Raw genomic sequence first — 17,010 nt, 5'->3', positions numbered from 1 at the left:
GACAGTCGAAATTGTTTAAGGCAATTTATTTTTGAAACAATACTGTATTTGCTGGCTCACAGATTGCTTTTTATTTATATGTTGCATATTTTCATTATTTAATTGAGTAAAAAAGTAAGAATTTGCTTTTGTTGCATCCCTAATGAATGGGCTACATTATGGCATTTGTATGTATTTAATCAGGTTGTGAAACAAAGTAATTTATTGACGAAGAAGCAGTTAAGGGTGTGGCAGCTCTTTCTTTCTATCTGTGCTGTGTGAAGCACAGCATCTTCAAATTTGTTCCGAAGTGAATGAAAGATATTATCTGTTGGGAATTAACATTTGTCGTCTTGGGTGATAGAATTGTGATTGCTCAATACATCCAAAGAAACACTTTATACTGTCACGTCAAACATTCTGTCGGTTTTCTGCCGTATAGTTTGTGTTTTTCTCCCTCCTGTAACTTCCTCTGTGCCAAGCATTTCAACCCAGTCCCCCTTTTTTGCTTATTATTTTTTAGACCTCGGAATCTACTCTGCAGAGGTTTCTGTGTTATCTGAGGACTGTATTGTGCCACTATGTTTGCTGCTCCAACCACTATTTTACTGCTGCACTATCTGGATGACTGACTGAGGGCTTGAACAATCTGCATGCTGTGCTCTGTCAAATGATCTCTCTTACCAATGACTTAGTGCATTCTGTGTCGCTGTCCATGGTTCTGGAATGGCTTTCGGGTTCTCTATCCCCACTGGAATGCCATCGTGAATGATATGTTGGCCACCCATTCAATTGAAATTATGGAACACATGTTTCACCAGGTATAATTGGTCAATTCTTCGTTCCATATTCTGAAAATATGGCGGAATTTATTGTCGCACTGATTCAGAAGATAAAATATAAATAAAAAAAAGCAAAAGTGAATGGAACACCGTTTGGAGTAACATGGGTTATATTGTCACAGTGTTATACGTCGTGATGACTCAAGGTGTCGCTATGCACTTGCAATTGATTCCAGCATCATATAATCGTCAGCCTTTCCAGCCACTACCTCTGGACGAGAGCATAATGCAGACAAACCCGGAGATTCGTCGAAAAGCGGCAGGCTATTAAGAGCAAATCTTCTTTCCGTTCTTTCGATCAAATCCCTTTATTTTGTGGGTAGTAACAAATACCGAACCAATCGTTTCTGACGTTTATTATCTGGATACCAGGATGGAAAACCGATGTTTCTTTATTTTTGTGTTTTTATTATCTGCGCTGCAATACGTTCATGGCGACCTGAGCTATTCGGTTCAAGAGGAGATGAAGCGAGGATCTGTTATGGGGAATATCGCCAAGGATCTGGGACTAACATTGGACATTTTATCTGCTAGGAAGGCTCGTATTGAAACAGAGGAAAACGAACGGATGTATTGTGATGTCAATATTCGAAGCGGAGAGCTCATTGTTTCAGAGAGAATCGATCGAGAGGAACAATGTGGAGAAAAGCCGTCGTGTGTTCTTAAATTCGAGCTGCTGTTGGAATCGCCATTAGAATTACACCGTGTATCAGTACAGATACAAGACATAAACGACAATGCACCGAGTTTTCCGACGGAAGGGATCAAGCTGGAAATTAGAGAATCTGCTGTCAAAGGAGCTCGGTATCGCGTTAATGCGGCCCATGATGAAGATATAGGCCAAAACGGTGTTCAGAGTTATAGTCTTCAACGCAATGAACACTTTGTTTTCAATTTGCAAACGTCAAGTGATGGGACCAAATATGGCGAATTAGTTTTAGAAAAGGAGTTAGACAGAGAGGAGCAGAAGGAAATCAGATTATTACTCTCGGCTCTGGACGGTGGTTCTCCTCAGAGATCAGGTACTCTAACTATAGACGTCGCTGTGTTGGACGCTAATGATAACGCCCCAGTGTTTAGTCAGGCTGTGTATGAGGCCAGTATGCCTGAAAACGCCCCGCTGAAAACCCGTGTGGTCACTGTTAGCGCTGCGGACGCAGACGAAGGCGTTAATGGTGAAGTAACATATGAACTAGGCCGGATATCTGAACGGTCACGAAAACTGTTTTCACTTGAGCAAAAGACCGGTGAAATAATTGTTGCAGGTGATATCGACTATGAGGAGGGATCGAAATATGAAATTATTGTTCAGGCAAAGGATGGATTTGGTATTTCTTCTGACGCTAAAGTCATTATAAGAATTTCAGATGTTAATGACAACGCACCTGTCATAGCCTTGAAATCACTCACCAATCCCGTACCTGAGAACGTGTCACCTGGTACGGAGGTGGGCCTTATTAACGTGCAGGATAGAGATTCTGAGAAAAACCGAAAGGTTAGGTGTTCTCTTCAGCAACATGTTCCTTTTAAACTTATTCCTTCCATTAAAAACTATTATTCTTTGGTAACAACAGAGAAACTAGACAGGGAACAAGTGTCTGAATACAATATTACAATATCTGCTACCGACGAGGGCTCTCCTCCTCTGACGTCAGTCAAAGTTGTTCACATCGCAATAGCTGACGTCAACGACAACTCACCTGTGTTTGAGGAACAGTCGTATAGCAGCTATGTCCCTGAGAACAATAAACCGGGCCACAGCCTGTGTTCTGTTAAGGCCCATGACCCAGACTTGAGACAAAACGGTACAGTGATCTATTCTCTTTTACCTGGTGAAGTCAACGGTGCTCCAGTCTCCTCTTATCTATCTGTCAATGGAGACACCGGAGTGATCCAAAGTGTCAGGTCGTTTGATTATGAACAGTTTAGGAGCTTTAAAGTCCATGTAATGGCACGAGACAACGGTTCTCCTCCGCTCAGCAGCAACGTGACTGTGAGTGTCTTCATAACGGATGTAAATGACAACACTCCTCAGATACTTTACCCCGCCCCAGAGGGAAACTCCTTCATGACTGAACTGGTACCGAAAGCTGCACAAGGAGGTTCTCTGGTTTCCAAGGTGATAGCAGTTGATGGGGACTCTGGACAGAACGCCTGGCTGTCCTATCAGATCATTAAGTCCACTGATCAGGGACTTTTCAAAATCGATCTGCACAGTGGGGAGATCAGGACCCAGCGAGACATTTCTGATTCTGACAACATGAAACAGAACATTGTCGTCGCTGTAAAGGATAACGGACAACCCTCCCTCTCTGCTTCATGTTCCATGTTTTTACTGATTTCTGATAACTTGGCTGAAGTACCAGAACTGAAGGACATGGCTTATGAAGATAGCAGTTCTAAATTAACATCTTATCTGATCATCGCGCTGGTATCCGTCTCCACCTTTTTCCTGACTTTCATTATTATCATTCTGGGATTGAGGTTTTGTCGGAGGAGAAAGCCCAGACTGTTATTTGATGGAGCGGTTGCTATTCCCAGCTCTTATCTCCCTCCAAACTACACAGATGTGGACGGCACTGGAACTTTACGCAGCACATATAATTATGATGCGTATTTAACCACTGGATCTAGAACAAGTGACTTTAAATTTGTCACGTCATACAATGACAACACACTGCCTGCAGACCAGACCCTGAGAAAAAATCCAACAGACTTTGAAGAAGTGTTTGGAGACCTTGATGTTTCCCCTGAGGTAGGCACTGTGGAAAAAAAAAAAATAATAAAAAAACATTTCTATCTAAAGCAAATATTTTGTGAAGGACCCTTTGACAGTTCAAATTAGGTTTTCCAGTAAAGTATTTATCTTTCCAGGCTTAGGGTTAGACAATGATATACTTTTTAATTAGTCTATGGAAATGTATGTTTTTTCCTTTGACTGCTTTTGTTGGGACAGATATTTTCATTCTTAATTTTTCACTGTTGTGAAAACATTGTTGTTCTTACTAGTTCAACCTGGGATGCACATCTATGTGTTCAGGTATCTAAGGAAATATTTAACTGTCCTATAAAACATTTGCTGTACGGCATAGTTTCTCTCATGACAATTTTCTTTGTGCCCAGTCCCTCTCCACTATTTCCACATTTGTGTTGAGTATTAAGAGGCTTATTACTCTGTTGAGCTTGCTGTGTAATCTGAGCAATGTATTCTGCCACTACGTGTTTGTTGCTCCAACTATTGTGTTACTGCTACACTGCATGAAGGACTTAAAGGTTTTTCGGTCAGTGCTGTACTCTATCTCATGGGCCCTGATTCTCCTATTAGTGCAACTCCTGTGTAACTTTCCATGGCGCTGGAGTCTCCTTTTATTGCTGAAAGTCACTGTAATGCCTTCATGAATACTTCACAATTCAATTAATATTCTTTCAGGCTGGCATTTTTTTTTTAGAAACATGATTAAATGATATATATATATATATATATATATATATATATATATATATATATATATATATATATATATATATATATATATAAAAATAGCAGATGATGCTAATGCTGTCAAATAATAGCAGTTTGCTATAATGCACATTTAGTTTGTCAATCATTAGTGTTTGATTTTGTTCATGACTCAATCTTACAGAGAGTAAGATGTATATACAATGTACACTTTATATATATATATACATATATATATATATATATATATATATATATATATATACTGTTTATATATTGGAATGACGTTGGTGCTACTTCTTGACATGTTTCAATCCATCTATCTGACTGAAAACTGTAATTATAATTGACGACAGGTTAGAATCTAATTGGCCAAATGGTTGAACATCATTGAAATATAGAATTGTCTTCTCTCTATATTTCCTCATACAACGGCTAGTGTATGGTATGTGTCATACTTTACTTTAGTGGCGTTTTGGTCTAAACATAATAATAATAAATATATGTTTTGGTAATCGATCTCTACAGTGGGGAGATCGATGCATGTCTCTATATTTCAGTGGGAGGATAATATGTGGTTATTGTATGGGAATTATTATCCCTTGAGTTCTTACTTTGAACAAATTAGACCAATCAGAAATTTGTGTTGGGTATTTATTTTAGGCTAGTTCTTAGTCGTTTCTTTCTTCTTTGCTTGTAGCATTTAATTTCATAACTTGTGGACTGGAGTTGTAACTGTGAAAAGGCTGCGTTGTATGTTCATGGAGACTCATGTACATATGCCTACGACGTATTGATCAGTTTGATGATGAACATTCGTTTTGGAGGAAGGAGATTAATCCAGAGGTGGATTAATAAGGAGTAAATTTACCAATGAATGAGGTTGTGTGCCAGAGAAATGGTTTCTTCTAAAAAAAAAAAAATTGAGGGTTGTTAGAATTGATATGTAATTGTTTGATTTATTATCAAGTTGTTCTAAGAAAATGTTCGTGAAACATTTAGGACGGTTAATTAGAAATAATTTGCAATGTAAGTGCAACTAATGGAGGTTTTTTTTAAGGTAATCAGAATTAACAGCCACATTTACAGTTACAGTGGGTATAACTATTTTATGGTTACAATATTACAACATAGGGTCTCACCACAACCACATATCACAAGTCACATATAATTGAGTGTTATAACCAAAATATGCTCATGGTGTCGCTATGCACCAACCTTAGCTAGCAGTAAACCCCGAGTATGACCTGCCAGCGATGAGTCTTCGCCGCATTCGACCAGTAAGCATTCATAGCCTACTGTTGTGTGATTTCAATTGTTCACCGTGTTTTTCTTCATGACATATGAGGAATTTTCAAAACACGATGGGCTACTTCCTTCAAACGATGGCAATCCATCGAGTTGAAATGGATTATCGTGTCCTTTTCTTTTTTGTTCTCGTCCTGCACTCCGTCTATGGAGACGTGAGCTATTCTATTCCAGAGGAGATGGAACGCGGATCAGTGATTGGAAACATAGCGAAGGATCTTGGACTTAACTTCAGACTCTCTGATCGCAAGGCTCGCATTGACACCGAAGATGACAACGATCAGTATTGCAATATAGATCTAAATACTGGAGATTTGCTTGTAGCTGAGAGAATAGACCGAGAGAGTCTTTGTGCAAAGAAACCATCGTGCGTCGTGCAACAAGAACTTGTCCTGGAAAACCCTTTGGAACTACACCGTATTACTATCCGTGTTAACGATATAAATGACAACAAACCGCATTTTAAGGAGGATCTACAAAAAATTGAAATAAGGGAATCTGCAGACAAAGGGGCGCGTTTCCCTCTTGACGAAGCGCACGACGCGGACATTGCAGATAATTCCGTTCAGGGCTATACACTTGAAAAAAACGATCACTTTATATTAGATGTGAAGACGAAGGGTAATGGACGGAAATATGGCGAACTAGTCCTAAACAAAGAGTTAGACAGAGAAGACAAACACGAGATTACGCTTTCGCTTACCGCAGTAGACGGTGGCTCTCCTCAGAGATCAGGTACTGTAGTTATACATATCATTGTGCTGGATGCTAATGATAACGCCCCAGTGTTTAGCCAGGCCGTTTATCAAGCCATCCTACCTGAAAACTCTCCGGTAGAAAGTCTCGTGATTACTGTAAGTGCTTCTGATGCGGACGAGGGTATCAACGGTGAGATCGTTTATGGCTTTGATCATATTTCAGACGAAAAAAGCAATATGTTTTCGCTCAATACAACCACTGGAGAAATTAGAGTGGCTGGATCTATCGATTTTGAAAAAGAGTCTTCATATGAACTCCAGATTAGTGCAAAGGACGGTCTCGGTTTGGGGTCCTATGCAACATTAATAATTGATGTTATGGATGTAAACGACAACGCTCCAGTAATTAACCAGAAGTCACTGTCTAATCCAGTGCCGGAAAACGTCTCACCTGGGACAGAGGTTGGCATCATAAACGTACAAGACAGAGATTCTCAGGATAACCGTCAGGTCCGCTGTTTTATCCGGGAAAATGTTCCTTTTAAATTGATCCGATCCATTAAGAACTACTATTCTCTAGTAACAACAAGTGGTCTGGACCGTGAACTAGTGTCTGATTATAATATCACCATTATGGCCACAGACGAGGGATCTCCCCCTTTGACCTCCTCTAAAATCATTCAGCTAACAGTAGCCGATGTCAACGACAACCCGCCTCTGTTTGATGAAGCGTCCTACAGCGCCTATGTTGCTGAAAACATCCAACCAGGCTCTACTCTGTGTTCAGTGTCCGCTCGAGACCCAGACTGGAGACAAAATGGCACCGTGGTGTATTCTCTTTTACCCAGTGAAGTCAACAGTTCCCCGGTGTCCCTGTATGTATCTGTAAACGGAGACACGGGGGTCATCCAGGGCTTGAAGTCTTTGGATTATGAACTATTCAGGAGCTTTAAGTTCCAGGTGATGGCTAGAGACAACGGTTCTCCTCCACTCAGCAGCAACGTGACGGTCAGTGTCTACATAACGGATGTGAACGACAACACTCCTCAGATACTTTACCCCACGTCTGAAGGAAACGCTTTTAAGACCGAGCTGGTCCCCAAGGCGACACACGGAGGTTCTCTAGTCTCCAAGGTGATTGCAGTGGACGGAGACGCTGGCCAGAACGCCTGGCTGTCCTATCGTATCATTCAATCCACTGACCCGGGACTCTTTACTATCGGTCTCCACAGTGGAGAGATCAGGACCCAGAGGGTCATTTCAGAAAGCGACAGCATGAAACAGAACCTCGTTGTCTCTGTGAACGATAACGGGCCCACTCCTCTCTCCGCCACATGTGTGGTGTATTTCCTTATTTCTGACGACTTGGCAGAAGTGGCAGAGTTTAACCATCACACAGAGGAGAGTGATTCTACAGTGACATTTTATCTGATTATTGCGCTGGTGTGCGTCTCCACCTTTTTCCTGACCTTCTTGGTTCTCATCCTGAGTGTGAGGTTCTGTCGCAGTAGAAAGCCCAGACTGTTGTTTGATGGAGCCGTCGCTATCCCCAGCGCTTATCTGCCCCCTCATTACGCCGAGGTGGACGGCATGGCCACCCTGCGCAGCGCCTACAACTATGACGGCTACTTAACCACGGGCTCTAGAACCAGCGACTTTAAGTTCGCCACGTCTTCCAATGACAACACGCTGCCTGCCGACCAGACCCTGAGAAAAAGTCCAACAGACTTTGCTGAGATATTTGGTGACTCTGAGGGATCGCCTGAGGTAAGCGTGACAGGGACCCATCCTCTAATCTAGCTGTGGAAGTTTTTTTCACATGGTTTGATTCCCCAAGCATAATGTTGAGCATATTGTCTATGTTGTTGACTACCACATTTTGGCTCGGTTGAAGTGAGAAATGTTTTTGAGTTTTTCTTATGTTTTCGAGTATGTTCCTATTGAGTTTAGTTGTAATGGACAATGCTTCAAGTTACTTAATTTTGTTCTATCTATCTATATCTCTATCCAGCTGATTGAACAAGGGATTTCATATATTAAAAGCTATAGGACTTGGCATTATGCATACAAATTACCTAAGGTTAATTTGAAGTTGTTATCGTGCCTTCATAGCTAGTAGTAGAGATCAAACCACCAGGAGTAGAGGTTTGATGGTATTAAAGAGTATTCTAAAGTATTCTACCCCTTTGTGTTCAGGATTTTTTCCTACAAGAGGATATACATTTATTTAAATGTGTTTATTTCATGCAGAACATCTCTCTGACATCATGAAATAACATATACTGCACTTTTTGGTCACCCAATCCATCATTCTTATCCATCCCTCTACCTCCATCCCCTCTGCAGTGTTCACAATGTGAGGTTGGACATCATGGTGACAGAGGGAAACGCTATGAATTGCTGGTGCAATTACGTGTGGTATTCCTAGCATGCATTCTAAATGGTTTTCTGTGTGTTTGTTCAGGGGTTCTCCTGTTACTTCCCTTCTCCAAAGACACAGGGCTGAGGCTTAATGTAGATGGATGAGTGTCGTAGGTCCCTGTCCATGGTGCTGAACCTGTTGTAACCTAAATCTATTGAAGTATGTTCAGTGTTCTGTAGCATGTTGTTCACATGAGGTTAGGCCTGATACCTACTGAGATAACGTTAAGTCATAGTATGTTGGCTTCACTGACCCCAAAGGAAAATTTTGACCGCTTGGGAGGATAAATACTCTCTCAGATGTGTTTCATAGCATACTTTATAACCCCTGTAAAACATAATTTTGCTTGGTATGGAGGTTTCTCAATGTCTGGCAGTTTCACACATTGCATGTATGCATTATATGTGTCTAAAACAAAAAAATAATGTGCTTTATATCTGAAGGCTATACTATCCATCAACGTCTGGACTTGAATGTTTAAAAAGGATTTACGTTCAAAATATGTGGGCTTTTATTACTATTTCTTGTCACATACCACAATTTCTGATTGCTGTTACGTTCGATAACAACATTCGACAGAATGGTTTTAACCAGCCAGGATATTTCCCTAATTACTATGTGTGGAGATTGATGAATGTACCTCTCTATCATGTTCCTTTGGAGCAACAAATACATATATTGATGATAACTTAAATACTAGACATTTTAGAGAGAATACAATCCATACATGATCATTACAGTTCTGCAACAATTAATAGCATATTCAAATTAATGTAAAATCGATTGATCTGATGTTTTATAAAGTATATGCATTGTTTACCCATATAAGGATCTGCACATTATTTGTTAATCAATAGTTGTTTATTTTAGTACACCTTTACTGGATAGTGTTTAACTGTTAATTTGTTTCAAGTGTGGTTTTGTTTCTTATGATACACTACCTATAAATAATCCAACTTAGTTTTAACTCGTGTGGAAAACATTCTGAAGTAAGTATATTAAGTGGACAACACATGAGAGTGCTATACTGAAAAGTGAGCTACCCTGGACAACGGCAAAGAATACGAATGTGTTCTGTCATGTTGTAGCCTACATTAACAGTAGGATCTTACCATGGGGGAATGAGCAGGAATATATTTTCACATGTCATTATAGTATTCAAGTCTCCATTAATCGCTCAAATTTGAATGAAATCAGTTAAAAATGGGTGAAATACAAAACCTTTCAATGCAGTATTTCGATATAGCAACTTGCTTTTCGTGTAGCTGAATATGAAGTGTTGCTCTTTAAACTCAAGGTGTCGCTATGTAGCCAGTTATGGAGAACGTCATATTCCATCCACCCACTAGGGGAAGAGGAGTCCAAAGGATGCTGTTCGTTGTGTTTCAGTACAGTAGGCCTATGCTCTTTGCTTCAACCGTACTGGTATTTCAGTAGATGCTAAAACAACGACACTTCATCTTAAGACGCTGCATTGCTCTGAATCTGACCGGGGCGTTTTCTAACCCACACGTTGTAATGGCGTTGAAAAGGACGAGGAGCATTTCATGGACGGGCATTCTGGCTTTCTTTGTTTTCTGGATTCATTCTGCGAATGGGGACGTAAGCTTTTCTTTTCCAGAGGAAATAAAGCGTGGATCTGTAATTGGAAATATTGTCAAGAATATTGGGCTGGAAACGGGCAAACTTGCTTTAAGAAAAGCACGCATTGACACAGAGGGAAACGCTAAACGCTTTTGCGATATAAACCTGACCACCGGAGATTTGATTGTTTCTGAGAGGATTGACAGAGAGGCTCTTTGTGGCGACAAGGCTTCGTGCGTCATAAAACACGAACTAGTACTGGAGAGCCCGATGGAGCTCCATCGTATAAGTCTTCACGTTCAAGACATCAACGATAACTCTCCGTTATTCAACGAAGATCTGGTCAAAATAGAGATTCAAGAATCTGCTATAAGAGGAGCCCGCTTCCTGATAGAGGAGGCGCATGATGCAGACGTGGGACAGAACTCAGTCCAGCGGTACAGCTTAAGAGAGAATGAACATTTTCAATTGTCGGTTGATGGAAACACGGTCGAACTCGTTCTTGACAAAGAACTGGATCGTGAAAATAACGAGGAAATCAATTTGATCTTAACTGCTATGGATGGGGGTTCTCCCCCTAAATCTAGTACAGTAGGTATACACGTCAGTGTACTGGATGCAAATGATAACGCACCAGCGTTTAGCCAGGCTGTTTATGAAGCCAGTGTTCAGGAAAACGTTCCTTTAGAAACCGTTGTGGTTACTGTACACGCGACTGATGCGGATGCTGGGATAAACGGAGAGGTGACGTACGACTTCGGACGCGTTCCAGACGAAGTGAAGAGTAGATTTAGAATTGATCGAACAACAGGGGATACAAGAGTAATTGGGGCTATCGACTTCGAATTAGAAACGTCTTTTGAGTTGCGCATCAAAGCAAAAGATGGCTTGGGACTGTCGTCCTACACGAAAGTAATAATTAATGTTATCGATGTGAATGACAATGCCCCCGTAATAGAATTGAAATCTCTCTCCGACCCCATATTAGAGAACGTACCACAAGGCACTGAGGTAGCGATAATTAACGTGCAGGACAGAGACTCTGAGAAGAATAGACAGGTCCGATGCTCCATTCAGCTTAACCTCCCCTTTAAACTTGTTCCATCGATTAAGAACTACTACTCATTGGTAACCACGAGTGGTCTGGACCGTGAACTTGTGTCGGATTATAATGTCACCATTATTGCTACAGACGAGGGATCTCCCCCTTTGACCTCCTCTAAAATCATTCAGCTAACAGTAGCCGATGTCAACGACAACCCGCCTCTCTTTGATGAAGCATCCTACAGCGCCTATGTTGCTGAAAACATTCAACCAGGCTCTACTCTGTGTTCAGTGTCCGCTAGAGACCCAGACTGGAGACAAAATGGCACCGTGGTGTATTCTCTTTTACCCAGTGAAGTCAACAGTTCCCCAGTGTCCCTGTATGTATCTGTAAACGGAGACACGGGGGTCATCCAGGCCTTGAAGTCTTTGGATTATGAGCTATTCAGGAGCTTTAAGTTCCGGGTGATGGCTAGAGACAACGGTTCTCCTCCACTCAGCAGCAACGTGACGGTCAGTGTCTACATAACGGATGTGAACGACAATACTCCTCAGATACTTTACCCCACGTCTGAAGGAAATGCTTTTAAGACCGAGCTGGTCCCCAAGGCGACGCACGGAGGTTCTTTAGTCTCCAAGGTGATTGCAGTGGACGGAGACGCTGGACAGAACGCCTGGCTGTCCTATCGTATCATTCAATCCACTGACCCGGGACTCTTTACTATCGGTCTCCACAGTGGAGAGATCAGGACCCAGAGGGACATTTCAGAAAGCGACAGCATGAAACAGAACCTCGTTGTCTCTGTGAACGATAACGGGCCCACTCCTCTCTCCGCCACATGTGTGGTGTATTTCCTTATTTCTGACGACTTGGCAGAAGTGGCAGAGTTTAACCATCACACAGAGGAGAGTGATTCTACAGTGACATTTTATCTGATTATTGCGCTGGTGTGCGTCTCCACCTTTTTCCTGACCTTCTTGGTTCTCATCCTGAGTGTGAGGTTCTGTCGCAGCAGAAAGCCCAGACTGTTGTTTGATGGGGCCGTCGCTATCCCCAGTGCTTATCTGCCCCCTCATTACGCCGAGGTGGACGGCATGGCCACCCTGCGCAGCGCCTACAACTATGACGGCTACTTAACCACGGGCTCTAGAACCAGCGACTTTAAGTTCGCCACGTCTTACAATGACAACACGCTGCCTGCCGACCAGACCCTGAGAAAAAGTCCAACAGACTTTGCTGAGATATTTGGTGACTCTGAGGGATCGCCTGAGGTAAGCGTGACAGGGACCCCTCCTCTAATCTAGCTCTGGAAGTTTGTTTCACATGGTTTGATTCCCCAAGCATAATGTTGAGCATATTGTCTATGTTGTTGACTACCAAATTGTGGCTCGGTTGAAGTGAGAAATGTTTTTGAGTTTTTCTCATGTTTTCGAGTATGTTCCTATTGAGTTTAGTTGTAATGGACAATGCTTCAAGTTACTTAATTTTGTTCTATCTATCTATATCTCTATCCAGCTGATTGAACAAGGGATTTCGTATATTAAAAGCTATAGGACTTGGCATTATGCATACAAATTACCTAAGGTTAATTTGAAGTTGTCATTGTGCCTTCATAGCTAGTAGTAGAGATCAAACCACCAGGAGTAGAGGTTTGATGGTATTAAAGAGTATTCTAAAGTATTCCACCCCTTTGTGTTCAGGATTTTTTCCTACAAGAGGATATACATTTATTTAAATGTGTTTATTTCATGCAGAACATCTCTCTGACATCATGAAATAACATATACTGCACTTTTTGGTCACCCAATCCATCATTCTTATCCATCCCTCTACCTCCATCCCCTCTGCAGTGTTCACGATGTGAGGTTGGACATCATGGTGACAGAGGGAAACGCTATGAATTGCTGGTGCAATTACGTGTTGTATTCCTAGCATGCATTCTAAATGTCGTTGTATGTTTTTGCTCAGGGGATCTCCAGTTACTTCCCTTCTCCAAAGAATCAGGGCTGAGGCTAAATGTTCATGGATGAGTGTCATAGGTCCCTGTCCATGGTGCTGAACATGTTGTAAACTAAATCTATTCAAGTGTGTTGAGTGTTTTATAGCATTGTTGTTCACATGAGGTTAGGCCTGATACCTACTGAGATAACGTTAAGTCATAGTATGTTGGAATCACTGTCCCCATAGGAACATTGTGACCGCTTGGTAGGATTAATACTCTGTCAGATGTGTTTCATAACATACTTTATAAACTCTGTAAAACATAATTTTGCTTATGTTTCTCAATGTCTGCCAGTTGCACACATTGCATGTATGCATTATATGTGTCTAAAACAAAAAAATAATGTACTTGATATCTGAAGGCTATGCTATCCATCAACGTCTGGACTTGAATATTTAAAAAGGATTTACGTTCAAAATATGTGGGCTTTTATCACTATTTCTTGTCACATACCACAATTTCTGATTGCTGTTACGTTTGATAACAACATTTGACAGAATTTTTTTAATCCCACCAGGATATTTTCCTGATTACTAAGTGTGGAGGTTGATTAATGTACCTCTATCCATGTTCCTTTGGAGCAACAAATACATATATTGATAATAATAAGTCAATAGTTGTTTATTTTAGTACACCTTTACTTTACAGTGTTTTACTATTAATATGTTTCAAGAGTGGTGTTGTTTATTTTGATACACTACCTATAAATTAATAATCCAACATGGTTTTAACTCGTGTGGTAAACGTTCTGAAGTTAGTATATTAAGTCGGCAACACATGAGAGTGCTATACTGAAAAGTGAGCTACACTGGAAAACGGCAAAGAAAACAAATGTGTTCCGTTAGTTGTAGCCTACATTAACAGTAGGATCTTAACATGGGGGAATGAGCAGGACTATATTTTCACATGTCATTATAGTATTTAAGTCTCCATTAGTCGCTCAAATTTGTATTAAGTCAGTTGATAATGGGAGAAATACAAAACATTTCAATGCAGTATTTCGATATAGCAACATGCTTTTCGTGCAGCTGAATCTGAAGTGTTGCTCTTTAAACTCAAGGTGTCGCTATGTAGCCAGTTATGGAGAACGTCATATTCCCTCCACCCACTAGGGGAAGAGGAGTACATTGGTTCCTGTTCGTTGTGTTTCAGTACAGTAGGCCTATGCTCTTTGCTTCAACCGTACTGGTATTTCAGTGGATGCTAAAACAACAACACTTCAGCTTAATTCGCTGCATTGCTCTGAATCTGATCGGGGCATTTTCTGACCCACACGTTGAAATGGCATTGAAAAGGACGAGGAGCATTTCAGGGACGGGCATTCTGGCTTTCTTTGTTTTCTGGATTCATTCTGCGAATGGGGACGTAAGCTTTTCTTTTCCAGAGGAAATAAAGCGTGGATCTGTAATTGGAAATATTGTCAAGGATATTGGGCTGGAAACGGGCAAACTTGCTTCAAGAAAAGCACGCATCGACACAGAGGATAACTCTATGCGCTATTGTGATATAAACCTTAGCACCGGAGATTTGATTGTTTCTGAGAGGATCGACCGAGAGGCTCTTTGTGGCGACAAGGCGTCGTGCGTCATGAAACAAGAACTAGTCCTGGAGAGCCCGATGGAGCTCCATCGTATTAGTCTTCACGTTCAAGATGTCAACGATAACTCTCCGTTATTCAACGAAGATCTGTTCGAAATAGAGATTCTTGAGTCTGCTATAAGAGGAGCCCGCTTCCTAATAGAGGAGGCGCGGGATGCAGATGTGGGACAGAACTCAGTCCAGCGGTACATCTTAAGTGAAAATGAACATTTTAAATTGTCGGTTGATGGAAACACGGTCGAACTCGTCCTTGACAAAGAGCTGGATCGTGAAAATAAAGAGGCAATCAATTTGATTTTAACTGCTATGGATGGGGGTTCTCCCCCTAAATCTGGTACAGTGGGTATACACGTCACTGTACTGGATGCAAATGATAACGCCCCAGTGTTTAGTAAGTCTGTTTATGAAGCCAGTGTTCAGGAAAACGTTCCATTAGATACTGTTGTGGTTACTGTACACGCGACGGATGCAGATGCTGGGATAAACGGAGAGGTGACGTACGACTTCGGACACGTTCCAGACGACGTGAAAAATAGATTTAGAATTGACCGCAAAACGGGTGATGTACTAGTAATTGGGGCTATCGACTTCGAAATTGACAAGTCTTTTGAATTACGCATCAAAGCCAAAGATGGTTTGGGACTATCGTCCTACACGAATGTAATAATTAATGTTATGGACGTGAATGACAACGCACCCGTAATACATCTTAAGTCCCTCACGATCCCCATATTAGAGAACGCACCACAAGGCACCGAGGTAGCGATAATTAACGTGCAGGACAGAGACTCTGAGAAGAATAGACAGGTCCGATGCTCCATCCAACTTAACCTCCCATTTAAACTTGTTCCATCGATTAAGAACTACTACTCATTGGTAACCACGAGTGGTCTGGACCGTGAACTAGTGTCGGATTATAATATCACCATTATGGCAACAGACGAAGGATCTCCCCCTTTGACCTCCTCTAAAACCATTCAGCTAACAGTAGCCGATGTCAACGACAACCCGCCTCTGTTTGATGAAGCGTCCTACAGCGCCTATGTTGCTGAAAACATCCAACCAGGCTCGACTCTGTGTTCAGTGTGCGCTAGAGACCCAGACTGGAGACAAAATGGCACCGTGGTGTATTCTCTTTTACCCAGTGAAGTCAACAGTTCCCCGGTGTCCCTGTATGTATCTGTAAACGGAGACACGGGGCTCATCCAGGCCTTGAAGTCTTTGGATTATGAACAATTCAGGAGCTTTAAGTTCCAGGTGATGGCTAGAGACAACGGTTCTCCTCCACTCAGCAGCAACGTGACGGTCAGTGTCTACATAACGGATGTGAACGACAACACTCCTCAGATACTTTACCCCACATCTGAAGGAAATGCTTTTAAGACCGCGCTGGTCCCCAAGGCGACACACGGAGGTTCTCTAGTCTCCAAGGTGATTGCAGTGGACGGAGACGCTGGCCAGAACGCCTGGCTGTCCTATCGTATCATTCAGTCCACTGACCCGGGACTCTTTACTATCGGTCTCCACAGTGGAGAGATCAGGACCCAGAGGGACATTTCAGAAAGCGACAGCATGAAACAGAACCTCGTTGTCTCTGTGAACGATAACGGGCCCACTCCTCTCTCCGCCACATGTGTGGTGTATTTCCTTATTTCTGACGACTTGGCAGAAGTGGCAGAGTTTAACCATCACACAGAGGAGAGTGATTCTACAGTGACATTTTATCTGATTATTGCGCTGGTGTGTGTCTCCACCTTTTTCCTGACCTTCTTGGTTCTCATCCTGAGTGTGAGGTTCTGTCGCAGCAGAAAGCCCAGACTGTTGTTTGATGGAGCCGTCGCTATCCCCAGCGCTTATCTGCCCCCTCATTATGCCGAGGTGGACGGCATGGCCACCCTGCGCAGCGCCTACAACTATGACGGCTACTTAACCACGGGCTCTAGAACCAGCGACTTTAAGTTCGCCACGTCTTACAATGACAACACGCTGCCTGCCGACCAGACCCTGCGAAAAAGTCCAACAGACTTTGCTGAGATATTTGGTGACTCTGAGGGATCGCCTGAGGTAAGCG

The 17,010-nt window shown here is 42.0% G+C and overlaps 9 protein-coding genes and 1 pseudogene across 15 annotated transcripts in view; all 10 read left to right on the top strand.

Annotated features, from left to right (window-relative positions):
* Positions 1-17,010, top strand: part of LOC115552155 (protocadherin gamma-C5) — a 297,188-nt gene that overhangs the window by 105,446 nt on the left and 174,732 nt on the right. Inside the window, exon 1 of one of the 7 annotated variants that reach the window (XM_030368011.1) lies at positions 128-3,576. The exons of 5 other annotated variants lie outside the window; for them this stretch is intronic. In XM_030368011.1, coding sequence (XP_030223871.1) covers positions 1,195-3,576 — 2,382 coding nt within the window. In that variant the 5' untranslated portion in view covers positions 128-1,194. Of the gene's footprint in view, positions 1-127; positions 3,577-17,010 lie in introns of those variants that run through there. One more of the 7 variants, XM_030368000.1, reaches the window with a different exon arrangement.
* Positions 1-17,010, top strand: part of LOC115552186 (protocadherin gamma-A11-like) — a 136,054-nt gene that overhangs the window by 102,085 nt on the left and 16,959 nt on the right. The window lies entirely within an intron of this gene.
* The window catches only part of LOC115552161 (protocadherin beta-15-like), an 88,013-nt gene that overhangs the window by 54,044 nt on the left and 16,959 nt on the right, over positions 1-17,010 (top strand). The window lies entirely within an intron of this gene.
* LOC115552194 (protocadherin beta-15-like) overlaps positions 1-17,010 on the top strand; it is an 80,467-nt gene that overhangs the window by 46,498 nt on the left and 16,959 nt on the right. The window lies entirely within an intron of this gene.
* LOC115552195 (protocadherin beta-15-like) overlaps positions 1-17,010 on the top strand; it is a 69,242-nt gene that overhangs the window by 35,273 nt on the left and 16,959 nt on the right. The window lies entirely within an intron of this gene.
* LOC115552190 (protocadherin gamma-A9-like) overlaps positions 1-17,010 on the top strand; it is a 60,449-nt pseudogene that overhangs the window by 26,480 nt on the left and 16,959 nt on the right.
* Positions 1-17,010, top strand: part of LOC115552193 (protocadherin gamma-A11-like) — a 43,620-nt gene that overhangs the window by 9,651 nt on the left and 16,959 nt on the right. The gene's annotated exons all lie outside the window — the stretch shown is intronic.
* LOC115552192 (protocadherin gamma-A11-like) overlaps positions 1-17,010 on the top strand; it is a 41,056-nt gene that overhangs the window by 7,087 nt on the left and 16,959 nt on the right. The gene's annotated exons all lie outside the window — the stretch shown is intronic.
* On the top strand, positions 5,437-9,594 carry LOC115552174 (protocadherin beta-15-like). The gene has a single exon (XM_030368031.1). The coding sequence runs from the start codon at positions 5,625-5,627 to the stop codon at positions 8,085-8,087; it is 2,463 nt and encodes an 820-aa protein (XP_030223891.1). The 5' UTR covers positions 5,437-5,624; the 3' UTR covers positions 8,088-9,594.
* Positions 10,069-12,719, top strand: LOC115552165 (protocadherin beta-16-like). Its single transcript, XM_030368022.1, has one exon. It carries the CDS (start codon positions 10,147-10,149, stop codon positions 12,640-12,642), a length of 2,496 nt encoding a protein of 831 aa, XP_030223882.1. The 5' UTR covers positions 10,069-10,146; the 3' UTR covers positions 12,643-12,719.

This window comes from Gadus morhua, chromosome 10 (assembly GCF_902167405.1).
Source record: "Gadus morhua chromosome 10, gadMor3.0, whole genome shotgun sequence".
NCBI lineage: Eukaryota > Metazoa > Chordata > Actinopteri > Gadiformes > Gadidae > Gadus > Gadus morhua.
The sequence above is the reverse complement of the archived record's forward strand: the minus strand, read 5'-3'. Positions and strand labels throughout refer to the sequence as shown.